Source organism: Toxorhynchites rutilus, chromosome 3 (genome assembly GCF_029784135.1).
Source record: "Toxorhynchites rutilus septentrionalis strain SRP chromosome 3, ASM2978413v1, whole genome shotgun sequence".
In the NCBI taxonomy this organism is placed as follows: domain Eukaryota; kingdom Metazoa; phylum Arthropoda; class Insecta; order Diptera; family Culicidae; genus Toxorhynchites; species Toxorhynchites rutilus.
In genome coordinates, this window is record NC_073746.1 from 220,596,802 (window position 1) to 220,611,782 (window position 14,981).

The following is a 14,981-nucleotide window of genomic DNA, read 5'->3' on the forward strand; positions in this document are numbered from 1 at the left end:
TCTGCGGAGAAGAACAACAGGCCCGGCAGCTGACGAAAGTCCGCTTTGACGTAGGTTTCGTCGTCCATTACCAGGCAATGCGGCTTCGTCAGCATTTCGGTGTACAGCTTCCGGGCTCGCGTCTTCCCCACCATGTTTTGCCTTTCGTCGCGGTTAGGAGCCTTCTGAACCTTGTATGTACGCAGGCCCTCCCGCTGCTTGGTCCGCTGGACGAATGAACTTGACAAATTCAGCTTATTGGCGACATCCCGGACCGAACTTCTCGGATCTCGTCTAAACTGCTTAACTACGCGCTTGTGATCTTTTTCACTGACGGAGCATCCATTTTTGCCGTTCTTCACCTTCCGGTCGATGGTTAGGTTCTCGAAGTATCGTTTTAGTACTCTGCTGACCGTGGATTGGACGATTCCCAGCATCTTACCGATGTCCCGATGTGACAACTCCGGATTCTCGAAATGAGTGCGCAGGATTAATTCACGACGCTCTTTTTCGTTCGACGACATTTCTCCAAATTTACGAAAAATAGACAGTGAAGCATGGCCAACGTGATATACACACTCTTATCTGATTATAAGCGAAAGCTGAAGATATAATTCCTAAAAATTAAATTTCTACAGCGTTTTTTCCGTGATGCAATTTGATGTGACACACCCTTTAATGGGCCAGACTGGCCAACCAAAAGAGCCCAGTGGGCCGCAGGTTGAGTATAGCTGGTTTAGACACAAAGGTCGAATAAGAATAACTCCTACAAAAATATTCTTTGTTTGATTTTTTCACATCTCGCAAGAACTTCAGAAATTCGTGCCCCTACGCTTGACTATCTCTTTCAAATACCTACGGTAAAGGGCCAATGAAAATGGTCATTTTGAATTTTCGAACGGGACTTCCTGAAAAATGTTCTCGCGAAAAATATTCTATGCAAATTTTCAGCTCAATCGGACTATGCAAATTTGTGTGTCACAACGACGTCAAAGTTTGAGTTTTTTGAAAACCCAAAATTACTCAAGGGGAAGTACATGAAATCGGGATTTTCAAAAATGTACTCTCTGGGGCTTGGTCGGTTTTTCGCAATACGAGACAAAAGGGTGCCAATAAAAATGATCATCTCGATTTTTCAAGAGAAGAAACCCTATGCAGAAATTGAGCTCAATCGAACTTTATTTACTACTAGCTGACCGGGCAAACTTCGTCCCGCCCAAAATTAGTTTTTTGTTATCAATACCTTCAAACATTCACGTTTTCTTACTATGGGCAAGTTCACGGGTCCAATCGCAGAACTGTTCATTGATTGATCTTCTAATGGACCCCGTTGAATTTACCTTTTACTATAAAATTCCTAGTATTTCTACCAAAACTCATCATTATAATATCAGATTATTTTCAGGCACAATTCGCGTTCAAAATTTCTCAACTACTTGCAAATAACATGTTTCAGCCCTAAATCGGACAATTCCATCCTCGAGTTCTGCTCTTATCAACACTTTCGGCGATACTTTTTTGTTGGTATAGATAGAAGAACCACCATAGAAACATTTATTGCACCCTAAAACCTCAATATGCCTAATTTGGTTTCATTTGCTTGATTAACTCCAAAATAATGTAGAAATTTGTGTTTAATTTGTATGGCAGCCCCCCCTTAGAGAGGGGGGAGAGGTTTCAAACTATCACGAAAACCTTCCCCGGCCCCAAAAACCCCTACATTCCAGTTTTCATGTTGATCGGTTCAGTAGTTTCAGGGTCCATTAGAGTCAGACAGACAGACAGACAGACAAACAGAAATCCATTTTTATATATATATATATATATATATATATATATATATATATATATATATATATATATATATATATATATGAAATCGGGATTCAAAAAAAAATAATTAATCCCAAATGGCTTAAAATTGCATGAAACGTCGAAATTTACTGTTATATTGAAATTTTTTTTGCCAAAATTTTTTTTGAGACGACAATAGATCTGGACTTTTGATGAAATTTTTTTTTTCGGAGTCCCAGAGTCGATTATTGACGAAATTTTTTTTCGAGATGACAGTAAATCTCGATATTTTATGCAATTTGAAGACATTTGGCATCAAACATTTTTTTAAATCCCCATTTCATGTACATGTCAAAGCTATTGATGATTTTTTGTACGATTTTTGGTGTAGTCCTTTTTTTCACAAATAAATTCAGTAGCTGACATTTATTTTATTTTTTATCATCATCTATTATTCCGTACCAGTTTTTTGGTCTGTAAAAGCGGATTATTTTGAATGTTGAGTGAACAGACGCTTTTTGCATCAATTATAAGTGAGCAAAGACATAACGAAAACTAGAGATAGATGAAACGAATTATTTTCACAAATCGATCTATGTTGTAGCTTATATATTTATATAACATTTTGATAAACCATTTTATCTCAATGATACTCATAATTGTACGTGTCACATGGTTTCAGGTCCTGTTGCTTTAGAAGCTGCGGGAGGTAATCAGCTTTTATCAAGTCGGTCGCCTTTTCCGCTATCATTATTATTGGAGCATTAGTGTTTCCCGTCGTTATGGTTGGCATGATTCCTCCATCGACTACTCGCAAGCCGGCGACTCCATAGACTCTCAATTGGGCATCAACTACAGCCATTTTGTCGGTTTTAGGGCCCATAGCTGTAGTCCCCACGGGGTGATAAATCGTCTGGGAAAAGTGACGCACCAAACACTCGTAGAAACTATCACCCTCCTGGTTTTGGCATGTGGCAGAAGGAGCCACATCGTATATGAATTTAGGATTCAATGACGCCAGGGCAGGAGTTTGTGCGAGTTTCACGCAATACTTCAAACCTTCGATCTGTAAAGTATATCCTTAGAAAAGAAATCCTATTGAGTAGCAGCTATATTTACCATCACATCCATATCACGCCGGACGGAGAAGTAATTAGGATAAATAAGAATCTTGTCATAAGGATCGTTGCTGTTCAACTTCAGATATCCTCGACTCTGGGGCCTCATAACCAGTGGCATGACGAGAAATGAGTCATGGAAAATCCAGCGCTCAAAATTTTGAGCGTAGTAGTTGTACGAAAGTGATGAACCATAGGCAGCCCAAGCGCCTCCATCAGACAAATCTGATTGGGCAGACATAAATATCTGAATATCCGGACGCTTGCTGCCCTCTGGTTGGAATTTTGTGTTGATGAATCCCATCAACTGGCAAGACGGCATATCCATCAAAGTTCCACTATTGTCGAAGACGAGATCCAGAACCGCAGTTTTAGACGTTGATTCGAATATTGTCACTGAAAGTGATCCATTTTTATACGGGTTGTCAATAAGAAAAGTTACGCCGCCTGTTGCGACATGATCTTGAAGGTTTTTTCCAACACCTGGGGAATCATGGATTACTTCAATGCCATGTGCCTGCAGCTCTGCCTTCGGTCCCACACCAGAGAGCATCAGTAGGTGTGGACTGTTGAGAGCACCAGCTGATAAAATCACTTCCTTTAGTGCCATAACATAGTGGTGTTGATTGTTTTTGGTGAACTTTACGCCATAAGCTCTCTTGTCTCCAGGGTCAATCAAAATTTTCTCCACCATTGTATTCATCGATACGTGTAGATTCGGTCGTTTCCATACAGGTCGCAGATAAGCTTTGGCAGTACTACAACGCAATCCGTCTCTTATAGATCCGTGAAGAGGGCCGAACACATTTTGATCGGGGCCGTTCATTTCATCTGCGATTTCGTGGCCTAAATGTTTCGCGGCTTCGATGAAATATTGTTCCAAAACCGAGCGATTTCTAAACAATTCAACCGTCATGGGCCCTGTAGTACCGTGCCATGGTTTGTCGGCAATTTTCGGATCACGCACATTTTCCATTTTAATAAAATAAGGCAACACATCCTTCCAACCCCAGCCAACGTTGCCTAAGTTTTCCCACTCGTCATAATCCTCCGAATTACCTCGTACATACATCATCGCATTCAGAACGGACGACCCGCCGAGCACTTTTCCTCGAGGCCAAGCACATTTTTTATTTTCCATTCCTTGGCAGAAGCTGCTATCCGGAACCGTCTCGAACTTCCAGTCCAAATTTGATTTCTGCAAGGTGGGGTAAAGATATGGAATATCCGAAAGATACGTTTCATCTTGCCCAGCTTCCAGCAGAAGCACATTCCAATCACAAACTTCCGACAACCTGGCGGCAACCGCCGCCCCGGCACTTCCTCCTCCCACAACTATGAAATCATACACATCGTAGATGAACTGCGGGGGGATATCTTGAACGCGATTGTGAAAATCCACTATGTCGGGTCGTTGCAACCATATGATAGCGTCGAGAATCAACAGAATCACAATGTTCGATGGACGGGAATATAGTATTCGTAACAGTACTCCGTGCACCTCTAATGGACCCATCGAGGTGCAAAGTTTGCTTACAACTAATTGTCGCGTCGATTGAACAGAAGCTACTGAGAAATGCACGCTTGGACTAGCTTGGATTTTTGATGATTGGGGCATTTGTTGGCATGTAAAAATGTTGACGTGTAATCAAAACGCTATGCATTGGATTTATTTTGTGTGTAAACAATCTATGAGAAAAAATCGAAAATAAATTTGATTGGTAGAGTGCTTCGCTGGCTATGGATTTCTGGGCGCCAATTTAAATAGGGGAAGTGGTGGTAAAGTAGTCCCCGTTTTTCGAAGAACATTGTAGCTTACATAATTGTTGTTTAAGATAGCAAACGGTTCTTATGGTTACATTTTTAAATAGTGCATTTTTCATTATAAGAAACAATAAGGGACTATTAGCTTTAGTAAACAAAATATTGTAAATCGTTATACACCAATGACCATTATTCCCACAAAAAAACAAAGCGATTTCAATGCAAATTAATTGCTGAAATATAACCAAATATTTGTTTACCTCTCTTAGAATATGTGAACAATCTTCATCAGTTTGATTTTTCGAGGATATCACGCCGAATAAACGAATTTCACGAGAAATTGCTTGAATAAAATGCACACAAAACTACATCCGAAGCAGTTTCTGTTTTCCTTTATATTTTGATGTGACAGCTCTACTGAGGTGCGGGATAAGTCATGAAACTCTTCAATCATTAGGTGACTATCAATACGGCATTAATAACCAACAGTTGTACTACTAAACAAGCAATTGACCACTTTACTATATTTCCCCTTACCATTGCAAGTCGGAGGAAATTTATTTGGAGAAAAATCCTCTTGCCGAAGCATAAATAGAAACCGAAATCCCCATTATACCAGGGGTGTGTTAGGCTAATCAAACGATCACGAGAGCCTCAACTTTGAATAAAAAAAATGAATGTTCACACTGTTTACATGTCTACATGTTTACACTGGGAGGCACGAACTCTTTGTAAAGTAATATAAAGCCTATTTGAGCAAATTATCGAATTAACTCTTAGCATCAACATGTATTGTTGATTCTTGGCTGTCTAGAGTAAAACAGAAGCACTGAACTTATTGAATATCCTAGTAGTTTTTCAATATCTTACATCTGCAACGATCCCCGAAACGTCAGTTATAGGGTAACACGGGGTGAGTTGAACATATGGGGTGATTTGGATCACGCCTTAATCTCAAAAAGTACGGCTCAACTTGGATTTTTTGTAATGTCATCTCCTTCTATTGTTGAACCGTATGTAACTAACGTAAAAAAACTTTGGTAAAATTCGACAAGTGAAAAAAAACGGTAGCATGAACACAACAAGCACTTTGATTGTCAAAAAATGTGAGTTTTCCGATAGTGGTTTTAAGGTTTTTCTCGCTTATTAAACTTTTCGTGTATTGTGCAGTAAAGGTCTGTTCGTCTACAGAAGAGGGGCAATTTGATGCAGCGAAACTATAAGTTTGATAACAATAAATGAAATTAATTGCATTTTAATTTTTGCATGTTGTGTGGGGTGCATGGACACGTTTCTGTGGGGTGAATTGGTCCTACAGGTTGAGACTTTTCTTTGATCTAATTGATTCCGGATGTCACGGAATCACAAAAAAAAAAGATGGGCAGACAAAGTTGGAAGAAGGAGGAGCTTGAAAAAGCAATTCAGGCCATCAAGAAAAGATTTTCTTTCACCAACAACGGAAGTGTTTGTAAATGCTCGAACAACGGTGAAAAGATTCATGCAGAATTCGAGATGGTGTCAATTCAATTTTTCTGGTCTGGAATCTGGCCAAGACACCTGGTATCGATCCCAAAACACTGTTACTGATTGTAACATTATCTCAAAATACTTTACATAAACATAAGCTTGTATTTTTTCGATGAAACACACACTGGAACAAATCACCCCACAGACGGTCCAAATCCCCCACATCAAATTTTAATGTCCAAAAATCATCTCTTTTATTTTATGATATATTTGGTAGTTTGAAGCTTGATATAATGATTAAACATTATTGATTGAGAGAAAACAAGTGTAGTTCAGTATACAATGTGACATTTTTGATTTAGACCGTATTGGTTTGGAAATATAAGGCGATTTGCTTAGGTGGTTCAAATTCCCCACTTTTCCCCTAATTCACAAATTGTTCTATGCATCATCTTTGGCATTACGGCAGTAGAAAATTCGAATCGAGTCGGTTGTGTCGTGGCAACAGCAACCATTGCGGAACTTATTTTCTCCTTCAGTTTTCCACCGAGCAATAAAGCTTTCGCCGCTGAAAATACCTTTTCACATCCGGTTGAAAAAACAGTTTGATTTTTATTCGGATATTACCCTAGAATGCATCGAAATTTTTGAAACAACTCCTTAGTCGAATCCCGTGGTGGCCCTGAAAAGAACCGATTTTTAAAGGAGCAGAAGATGGCAAATTCCTTATTGTTCTCTGATGAAAAAGTTCTACCACATTCGGTAACAGGTGACTGTATTTTCTATCATCACCACAATTATTCTTAATTGCTTAACCTCTTCAACATACATTTGGCAACGCGTAGGAACAATGTGTGCATGTGATGCAATAATACAGAAACACTTTCCATCGGACTACAGGGAAATCGACGCGATGTTTCAACCGAACAAAATTGCGCTATTTTGTATACAACAGTTGCTTTCATTTGGAATATCAAATACCATATAAATGATTGTATTCACCCTTCATAAGATCGACTTCAATTTCGGAGAACATAATCCTCACATGATGAAGAACACATATTTACCCTTGAATCAATTTCAACTATTGAAATAGTTGAAATTTTTTGTCCATTAATCCCAAAAACACTGCGCTTCTTTCTTTCTTTCTTTGTTTTTAAGAGGCTTTAAACTTTGCAGTTCATTCGCCTCTAACCTTGCGCTGCCTTGTAAAATCATTTTATTACACCTTTGGTTATGCAAAAATCACAACAATATTTAGAGTGCAACGATACCAATTATTTAAGCGATTTACAATATTTCTATCGCAGCTATTTTTTTAATATAGAGTTTCAATTACACCATTCATTAAATTGAAAAAACTGCATGATCTTATACAGTAGAACCTAAATAGTACGTTTACAGTGAAAAACTCAACAACTTGTTGCGGCGCTCTAAAGTCGTGGTTTTGTTACATAAGAATGACTCTCAAATTAATATCGTACATTTTAGGCAGCCCAAAAAAATTGGAGAATTGCGAGATACCTTTAGAAGCTTTTGGTTGAGTAAAATATTAAAATAATATTTCAAGTGCAGCGATTTTTTTTTTCGTTGGTGGGTAATTAAGTTGCCACGGCCTTACAAAGAGTTAAAGAAAACAAAATTAACCCTTTCCCGTACAACATCGAGTCTCACTAGTAGTGTACTTGCATATCATAGGGCGCTAGAACGCTCAGCAGAGTAGCGAAATCTCTCGATGTGTGACGTATTAAATAATACGGGAAGGAGTTAAATAATGCATTCATCACGCCGAAGATCACTCGTCAACCGGTCGCTAATGTCCTAAGCGGGCGGAATTTATTGAGAAGCAAAGATGCAGAGCAACACACTCAGTACGAGAATTTCTCAGAGCCAACGAGGATATTTACCACAACAAACATAGAGGTCCAACCCAGTCTTAGCGCCTTTTTCTGCTTTTCAATGCGGGCAAAAGAAAATCCCACCACATCACCAACCGCTTAGAAAACACTTCAATCTACTTCTGGAAACGCATAGAACAATAACTATGTGTTTGTGATGCCAAAAAAAATCTACAAGACATCCCTGGAGAACTTCCGATCAAACCTCGAATTTATTTGAACATTGAATGAGAAATGATCGCCAATCAATGAAGACATAATCCAACCGAACGTCGACAATGAACTTTCCGTTTGACCCACGTTGGTCCCAGAGGACCGATAGTGAACTTTTCTGTAGTTATTTATTTTTAGCTTTGTTACTCTCGTTCTCAGTGTCGACGCTCTGCAAACAATGCTTGACCCCATGTTACGAAGTGATCGAGACCGGATTGAAAACGTTGCAATAAGAAGTCCTGTGGAGGCGATCTGGCGTAGTGGTAACATCCATGCCTCTTACGCTAAAGGTCACGAGTTCAATTCTCACTCTCGACATTCTTCCAAAAATGGAAGTTAAAGTGACGAACCAGCCAAATGAGAAAAAAATTAGAAGTCCTACGCGCTCAAACAGCCTGGGAATCGTTTGTAGAGATTCGTTTATAATTTTTGAAAACAACCACTGTTCTTATATTAGATACTTCACAACAGATTTCTGGAAGGTTATATTATAATTCGAGACCCGTCTCCATCAAATGGTGTTACGCTCTTTTCATTCTCTTTGGCAGTTGGAATACTAATTCGATGCAATTTGAAAAAAAGATTCTATTTCTATGATACGGTGTGGAAGTATACATGTCTTTATCTGTTTGCTTCCATTTTCTTGCACTACCGGCCGGTAAAGTGCTAATTTAACATCTGTTTAGAATAAAAAAATGGGTTGGGGTTGTATCTAGGACACGACCGCATATTTTCGACGTAGAACTACGCAATTATATTCTGCAATCCACTTGTTTACCACTTTGAATATTATTTTAGAATGCATCGAAATTTTTGTAATAGATGATGTTCTTTATTTCAAATGAATTTGATGAACGTTCTATTACGTTCGATATGATGCCTAGGACTACCAAAATATGTGAACGGAAAAATTGTCAAACGTTCATTTATTTTACATTTCCCTCTGAAATTATTGCACATCTCATGTTTACGTAGTTCTCGAACCGCAAAACTTCATTCACCTCTAGTACCTGAAATCACGATTTTCCCAGGCTTCTCAGCTTAAATGTACGATTTAGGGAAACATATTCCGATCTGCACAACGACAAGCGAGTACAAAAGTAATCAACACCAAAAAATACCCCCAACTTGCATGTATTTGCAAAGCGGATTCCATCAGGCACATTGATTTTAAAGTCCATGTTAAGAAAACACAGCTCGGTGGGAACAAAAATACCCCCCACTTGCATGTATATTTGCAAAGCGGATTTCCACAGGTACATCGATTTTGAAGTCTGTGTTGGGGAAACCGTAAATCGGGCCAATCAACCCTTGGCAGTTAGGGCGTTCAGATAACGCTTGAAATTTTACAGTTATTCAATTGTTCATCTCATGAAAAATAACATAACAATTGTGATAGACGCGTAGAAATATTTCCTATCAATTGATGCAAACATCTTTCCGATCTGTTAAGAAATGTTCGAGTTATAAGCATTCGAAATATGGGTAGGGTTAGCACATAAATCGATAGAACGAAGGTATGGGAAAAAAAGGAAGTTCTTCCAGTTTTCATGAATTTAAACCGTTGAGAGATTACCGAATTGTAATGTATAGCATATAAAACAAATCTTAGAGAAAGAGATTTCCGATTCGATTGGTATGCAAATCATGAGAATTCGTTCACAGTGAAAATAGTGAATAACGTTAACTTTATTTCAAGAAAACGTGACCTGTTTTATGATTAGGCACCCTTCCTGAAAGACGTAGTTCTATGTCAAAAAACAAAATCTGTCGAAGGACAGGTCAAATTACCGACGAAAGCAAAGCAATAAAAATACTATCTTCGCTACTTATCATTTCTTTATTACATAAGTTGTGATTCGCACAGCTCATATCAGTACTCGCGATTTATTTTCGGGTCCCAATATTCCACTAATGTTTACATTCGAAAACACACTGTGTCCAATTGAACATCAATGGTCAAAAAAAAAAATCGAAGATGAATTTAATATTGATAATTTTTCATTGACTTTTATTGCAACAAAACGAAAAACACTACTTTATTCAATGTATTTCCCATCGATAGCTATACATTTTCCCATCTTTCTGGCAACTTGTGGGATCGACGCCGAAAGAACTATTCGTCTTCAGTAGCAAACCATTCATCAAGCCCCATCAATAGGAATAGGTGGTAATCAGGAGGAGCTAAGTCTAGTGTGTGATACGATTCTGTAGCAGTTTTCTTTGAATCTCGTTATAACGCTTCGATATAACATCATTCGATATAAAGTGCACATTTTCAATGGACGAATCCGAACTCTCTCAGATTGCAGTGAAACACGAGTGTGAAGACATTGGTCATTTGAGCAACTTTGCATACTTTAAATCTCCAAGAAAGAATTAGACTACTTTTCGGAAAAGGCCAAAGTTGTTTTCTTTATTTCTTACAAAAAATTCCAACTCCAAAACTATAATACCTAAAAAAATTTTGGTCAAAGAATGAAATGTATGAAACTGTTTGAATTTTCAAGTAAAAATACACAATTCAAATAACACCGAAACAAATATTAATTTTTGTTTTGTTTAATAATTTTTTTAAATGAGTTTGCCACTTTTTAATAAAAGCTTGAACAATTTCTTATATTTCATTATTTGGCCAAAGTTATAGTTTTTGAGTTGTGTTTTTTTGAAATTTGAATTTATTTTTAACTCTTTGAAAAAAAAAAATTAAAAACTTTAAGATCAACAAAATTTTAGTCATAAATGAAATATAGGAACTAATTTAATCTTTCACAAAAAGATAGAAAAAATATATAAAAATTACGCTAGAAACAAATTATTTTTAAAAATTGAAATTCATTTCATTTTGAAATATATTTGTTTTTAAATTCTGAACGAAAATTATATGAACAGTCCATCCAGCTATCAACAAGACTCCCATACATCGAAAAAAGGGCACTGTTACAGAGGAAAAGTTTTTTAAACAAGTAAGCGGTCATTTTATTTATTTAACCTAAACCAACAGTATGAGTGTAAACATCATGAGAAAAGTTGGTTTCACCTTCTTTGTCATCATTATTTACTAACTCTACCCAAACAGCATTGCAATACAGTAATGTGAGCTATGTTTCTAAGTTCTTTGTTATGCTTCGATATAACGTACGATTTGATACAATTCTTAGCTGTCCTGTAACAATGTGCGCGTACGATGCAAAAATACAGAAGCACTCTTCACCAGACTACCTGGAAGTCTCATCACAGTGCCCCTAAAACGAATGCTGCATTTGCATTTGATTCTCAGTTGTATGTAAATACTGTATCTCGCATAAATTGCTCGTTACGGATAGAACAAAAGTATGAGGAAAAAGGAATGCTTCCAATTTTAATAGATTTGAATCATTTATAGACTAGGGGATTGTGATGTAACCGTATTAATCAAATGTTGGAAAATTTTCTATTCGATTGGTATGAAAAACAATTGGTAATGAAAAATGTATCCGTTTGCAGCCAAAAATATTTATTAATGTTAACATTATTTTAACTAAACGTGGTCAGTCTTCTGATTTTGCACCCTTAATTTTGAAGAAAAAAGTAAATAAGAGTCTCTGAACGCTCCTTTTGAACCTATTGGGATATGTTGCTAAAGGTCTTGGTCTTGTTATTTCTGTCTTAAGAAGGCTTTGGATGTTTAGGTTATCAAACCGCGCTCAAACCTCATTATCTCATATTTTTCTATGTCGACACCGTCTGGGAGCAACAACGTTACTAAAGTGTGAGACTATCTATGTTTTTTGGGTTTTATACATTTCTATGACCGGATGTTCTGCTCTAAAAGTTTCACTCTGCAGCATAGTTTTAAGCAACTTTGAACATGTCTACTTTTGTTCGTGGAAAGTACGATATGCGGTCAGCATTGATTTTCTGCTACCATTCAAAGAAAACTGCTACAGAATCGCATCGAAAAACGTGAAAAAACGACCAGAGAACAAAAAAAAAATACAAAATGATTTTATTGCATAATAATGCTCCATCATAGGCTGTAAAATCAGCCAAGTAAACGATTGAGTCATTCGTTTGGGAGGTTCTGTCATATGAGGCATATACACTAGACACTAGCTTAGCTCCGATTACCACCTATTCTCATCGATGGGGCTTGATGAATGGTTTGCTAAAATATGCCAAAGTATTAGCCAAAGCCCCCTCTTGTACAGTTTTTACGTCAATGATATGGATGATTGTCTAACTAGAGACTGCACGCTGAGACAACTTGCAGACGATGGAGTTATTTCCATCACGGGTACTAATCCCGTCGTTCTGCAAAAGTCGTTGCAAGATACCCTGAACAATCTGTTCACGTGGGCCCTCAAGCTGGGTATCGAATTCTCTATGGAGAAAACTGAAATGGTCGTTTTTTCTAGGAAGCACGAACCCGCCCAATTCCAGCTTCACCTATCCGGCAAAACGATCCAACAGTCTATGTTTTTCAAATACCTGGGTGTATATTTTGATTCTAAGTGTACCTGGGGGAGACACATTGCGTATTTGAAACAGAAATGCCAGCAAAGAATCAATTTTCTCCAAACAATTACCGGAACATGGTGGGGTGCCCATCCAGGAGACCTCATTCAGTTGTACAAAACAACGATATTATCAGTGTTAGAATATGGCAGTTTTTGCTTCCGATCAGCTGCCAGGATTCATATTCTCAAGCTGGAGAGAATACAATATCGTTGCTTGCGTATAACCATGGGGTGTTTGCATTCGACACATACGATGAGTCTCGAAGTTTTGGCAGGAGTACCCCCGCTTACTCTTCGGTTCACAGAATTATCCTACAGATTTCTCATCCGTTGCAAGATCATGAATCCATTGGTGATTGACAACTTCGAAAATCTACTCCAACTGACTCCTCAGTCAAGTTTTATGTCTTTATACCATGAGTACCTTACCCACGACGTGCACCCTTCATTAGGCATCTCCAACCAAGTTTGCTTCCCATACTTCTGCAATTCCTCTGTCATTTTTTATCTGTCCATGCGACAAAAAATCCATGGAATCCCAGATCACCTACGCTCCGATTCTATTCCGCCGATATTTTCGGCAGAATATGGGAAAGTTAGATCTGATAAAATGTTCTTTACTGACGGTTCATTCATAAACGGATCCACTGGCTTCGGCATCTTCAAAGAAAATTCCAGTGCCTCTTTCAAACTCAAAGATCCTTGTTCCGTGTATGTCGCTGAACTGGGTGCGATATATTACGCATTAGGGATCATTGAAACATTGCCCATCGACCACTATTTTATTTTTTCAGACAGTCTCAGCTCAATAGAGGCAATCCGCTCAATGAAAGTTGATAAACGCTCATCTTATTTCCTAACAAGAATAAGACAACTATTGAGTGTTTTGGTCGAAAAATTATTCAAGATTACCTTAGCATGGGTTCCTTCTCATTGCTCGATTCCGGGGAATGAGAAAGCGGACTCGCTAGCTAAGGTGGGCGCTTTAGAAGGCACAATTTTTGAAAGGCAAATTGCTTATAATGAATTTTTCCACATTCCTCGTCAGTATACGCTCGTAAGTTGGCAGCGCATGTGGAGTGGTGATGAGTTCGGTCGTTGGTTACACACGATTATCCCTAAGGTCTCGACGAGTGCATGGTTCAAGGGATTGAATGTAGGTCGTGATTTCATTCGCGTGATATCTCGGCTTATGTCCAATCACTACAACCTAAACGCGCATCTCTATGGCATTGGGCTCGCAGCAAACAATCTTTGTGATTGTGGCGATGGCTACCACGACATCGAGCATGTTGTCTGGTCGTGTATCCGGTTCCATGCTGTTCGCCCTCAGCTCTCTAGAGCACTGAGAGCACAAGGCAGACAATCGGATATCCCCGTCCGGGATATCTTAGGTAGCCGGAATCCTGATCTTCTGCTTCATCTATACCTGTTCCTCAGAAACGCCGATGTCAACGTTTAATTATGTTTCCTTCGTTGTGTCCCCGTTTCATATCCCTCCTATCCGATCGATAAACTTTTACTTAGTCGCGGCAATACATATACATACTCTTTACAGATGCACGGGCCGAAGGTTGTGCAGTCCACTGATCATTCAACAAGAGCCAAAGGTTGTACCGCTCATGACAACTCTACACGAGCTGATGATTGCGCCGGCTAGTGACCATTCTATCCTGGATTCCTCGAGTCGAGAAAGACGCACCACGCTAGATATGGGGTACAGACTAGGGGGGCGTTGCTGATTAATGGTCAGCTGCATCCCAATAGGAAGTATCCCGTGTCGAGCACACGTACAGAGCATCGAAGACTGCAACATACCAATTATGAGAACACTTGTAATACTAACCTCGAGCCAACCGCGAGTAATCGGTTACATATTACTAACATAGTTGTAAGCAAACATTGTCGAAATATTGAACTACCGGCCCCGTTAGGCTGACGCCTTAATAAAATATATATTTTGGATAAAAAAATGGTTTGCTACTGAAGACGAACAGTTCTTTCGGCGTCGCACCCACAAGTTGCCAGAAAGATGGGAAAATGTATAGCTATCGATGGAAAATATTTCGAATAAAGTAGTGTTTTTAATTTTGTTGCAATAAAAGTTAATGAAAAATTATCAATATCGAACTCATCGAATTTTTTTTTGCCCATTGATGTTCAATTGGACACAGTGTGTTTTCGAATGTAAACATTAGTGGAATTATGGAACCCGAAAATAAATCGCGAGTACTGATATGAGCTGTGCG

At 38.4% G+C, this 14,981-nt stretch overlaps 2 protein-coding genes across 3 annotated transcripts in view; both read right to left on the bottom strand.

Moving 5' to 3' along the window:
* The window catches only part of LOC129780364 (flotillin-2), a 384,914-nt gene that overhangs the window by 77,179 nt on the left and 292,754 nt on the right, over window positions 1-14,981 (bottom strand). The gene's annotated exons all lie outside the window — the stretch shown is intronic.
* Window positions 2,265-4,551, bottom strand: LOC129780351 (glucose dehydrogenase [FAD, quinone]-like). Its single transcript, XM_055788520.1, has 2 exons — window positions 2,893-4,551; window positions 2,265-2,839 (listed from the first exon to the last, which is right to left on the bottom strand). The coding sequence occupies exons 1-2, from the start codon at window positions 4,507-4,509 to the stop codon at window positions 2,417-2,419; spliced, it is 2,040 nt and encodes a 679-aa protein (XP_055644495.1). The 5' UTR covers window positions 4,510-4,551; the 3' UTR covers window positions 2,265-2,416.

Bases quoted from the DNA above. Each gene is read 5' to 3' on its own strand.
- LOC129780351 (XM_055788520.1), bottom strand. From the start codon at position 4,509: ATGCCCCAATCATCAAAAATCCAAGCTAGTCCAAGCGTGCATTTCTCA. The intron at 2,840-2,892 runs GTAAATATAGCT...TATACTTTACAG, and splicing joins GGCGTGATATGGATGTGATG to ATCGAAGGTTTGAAGTATTG.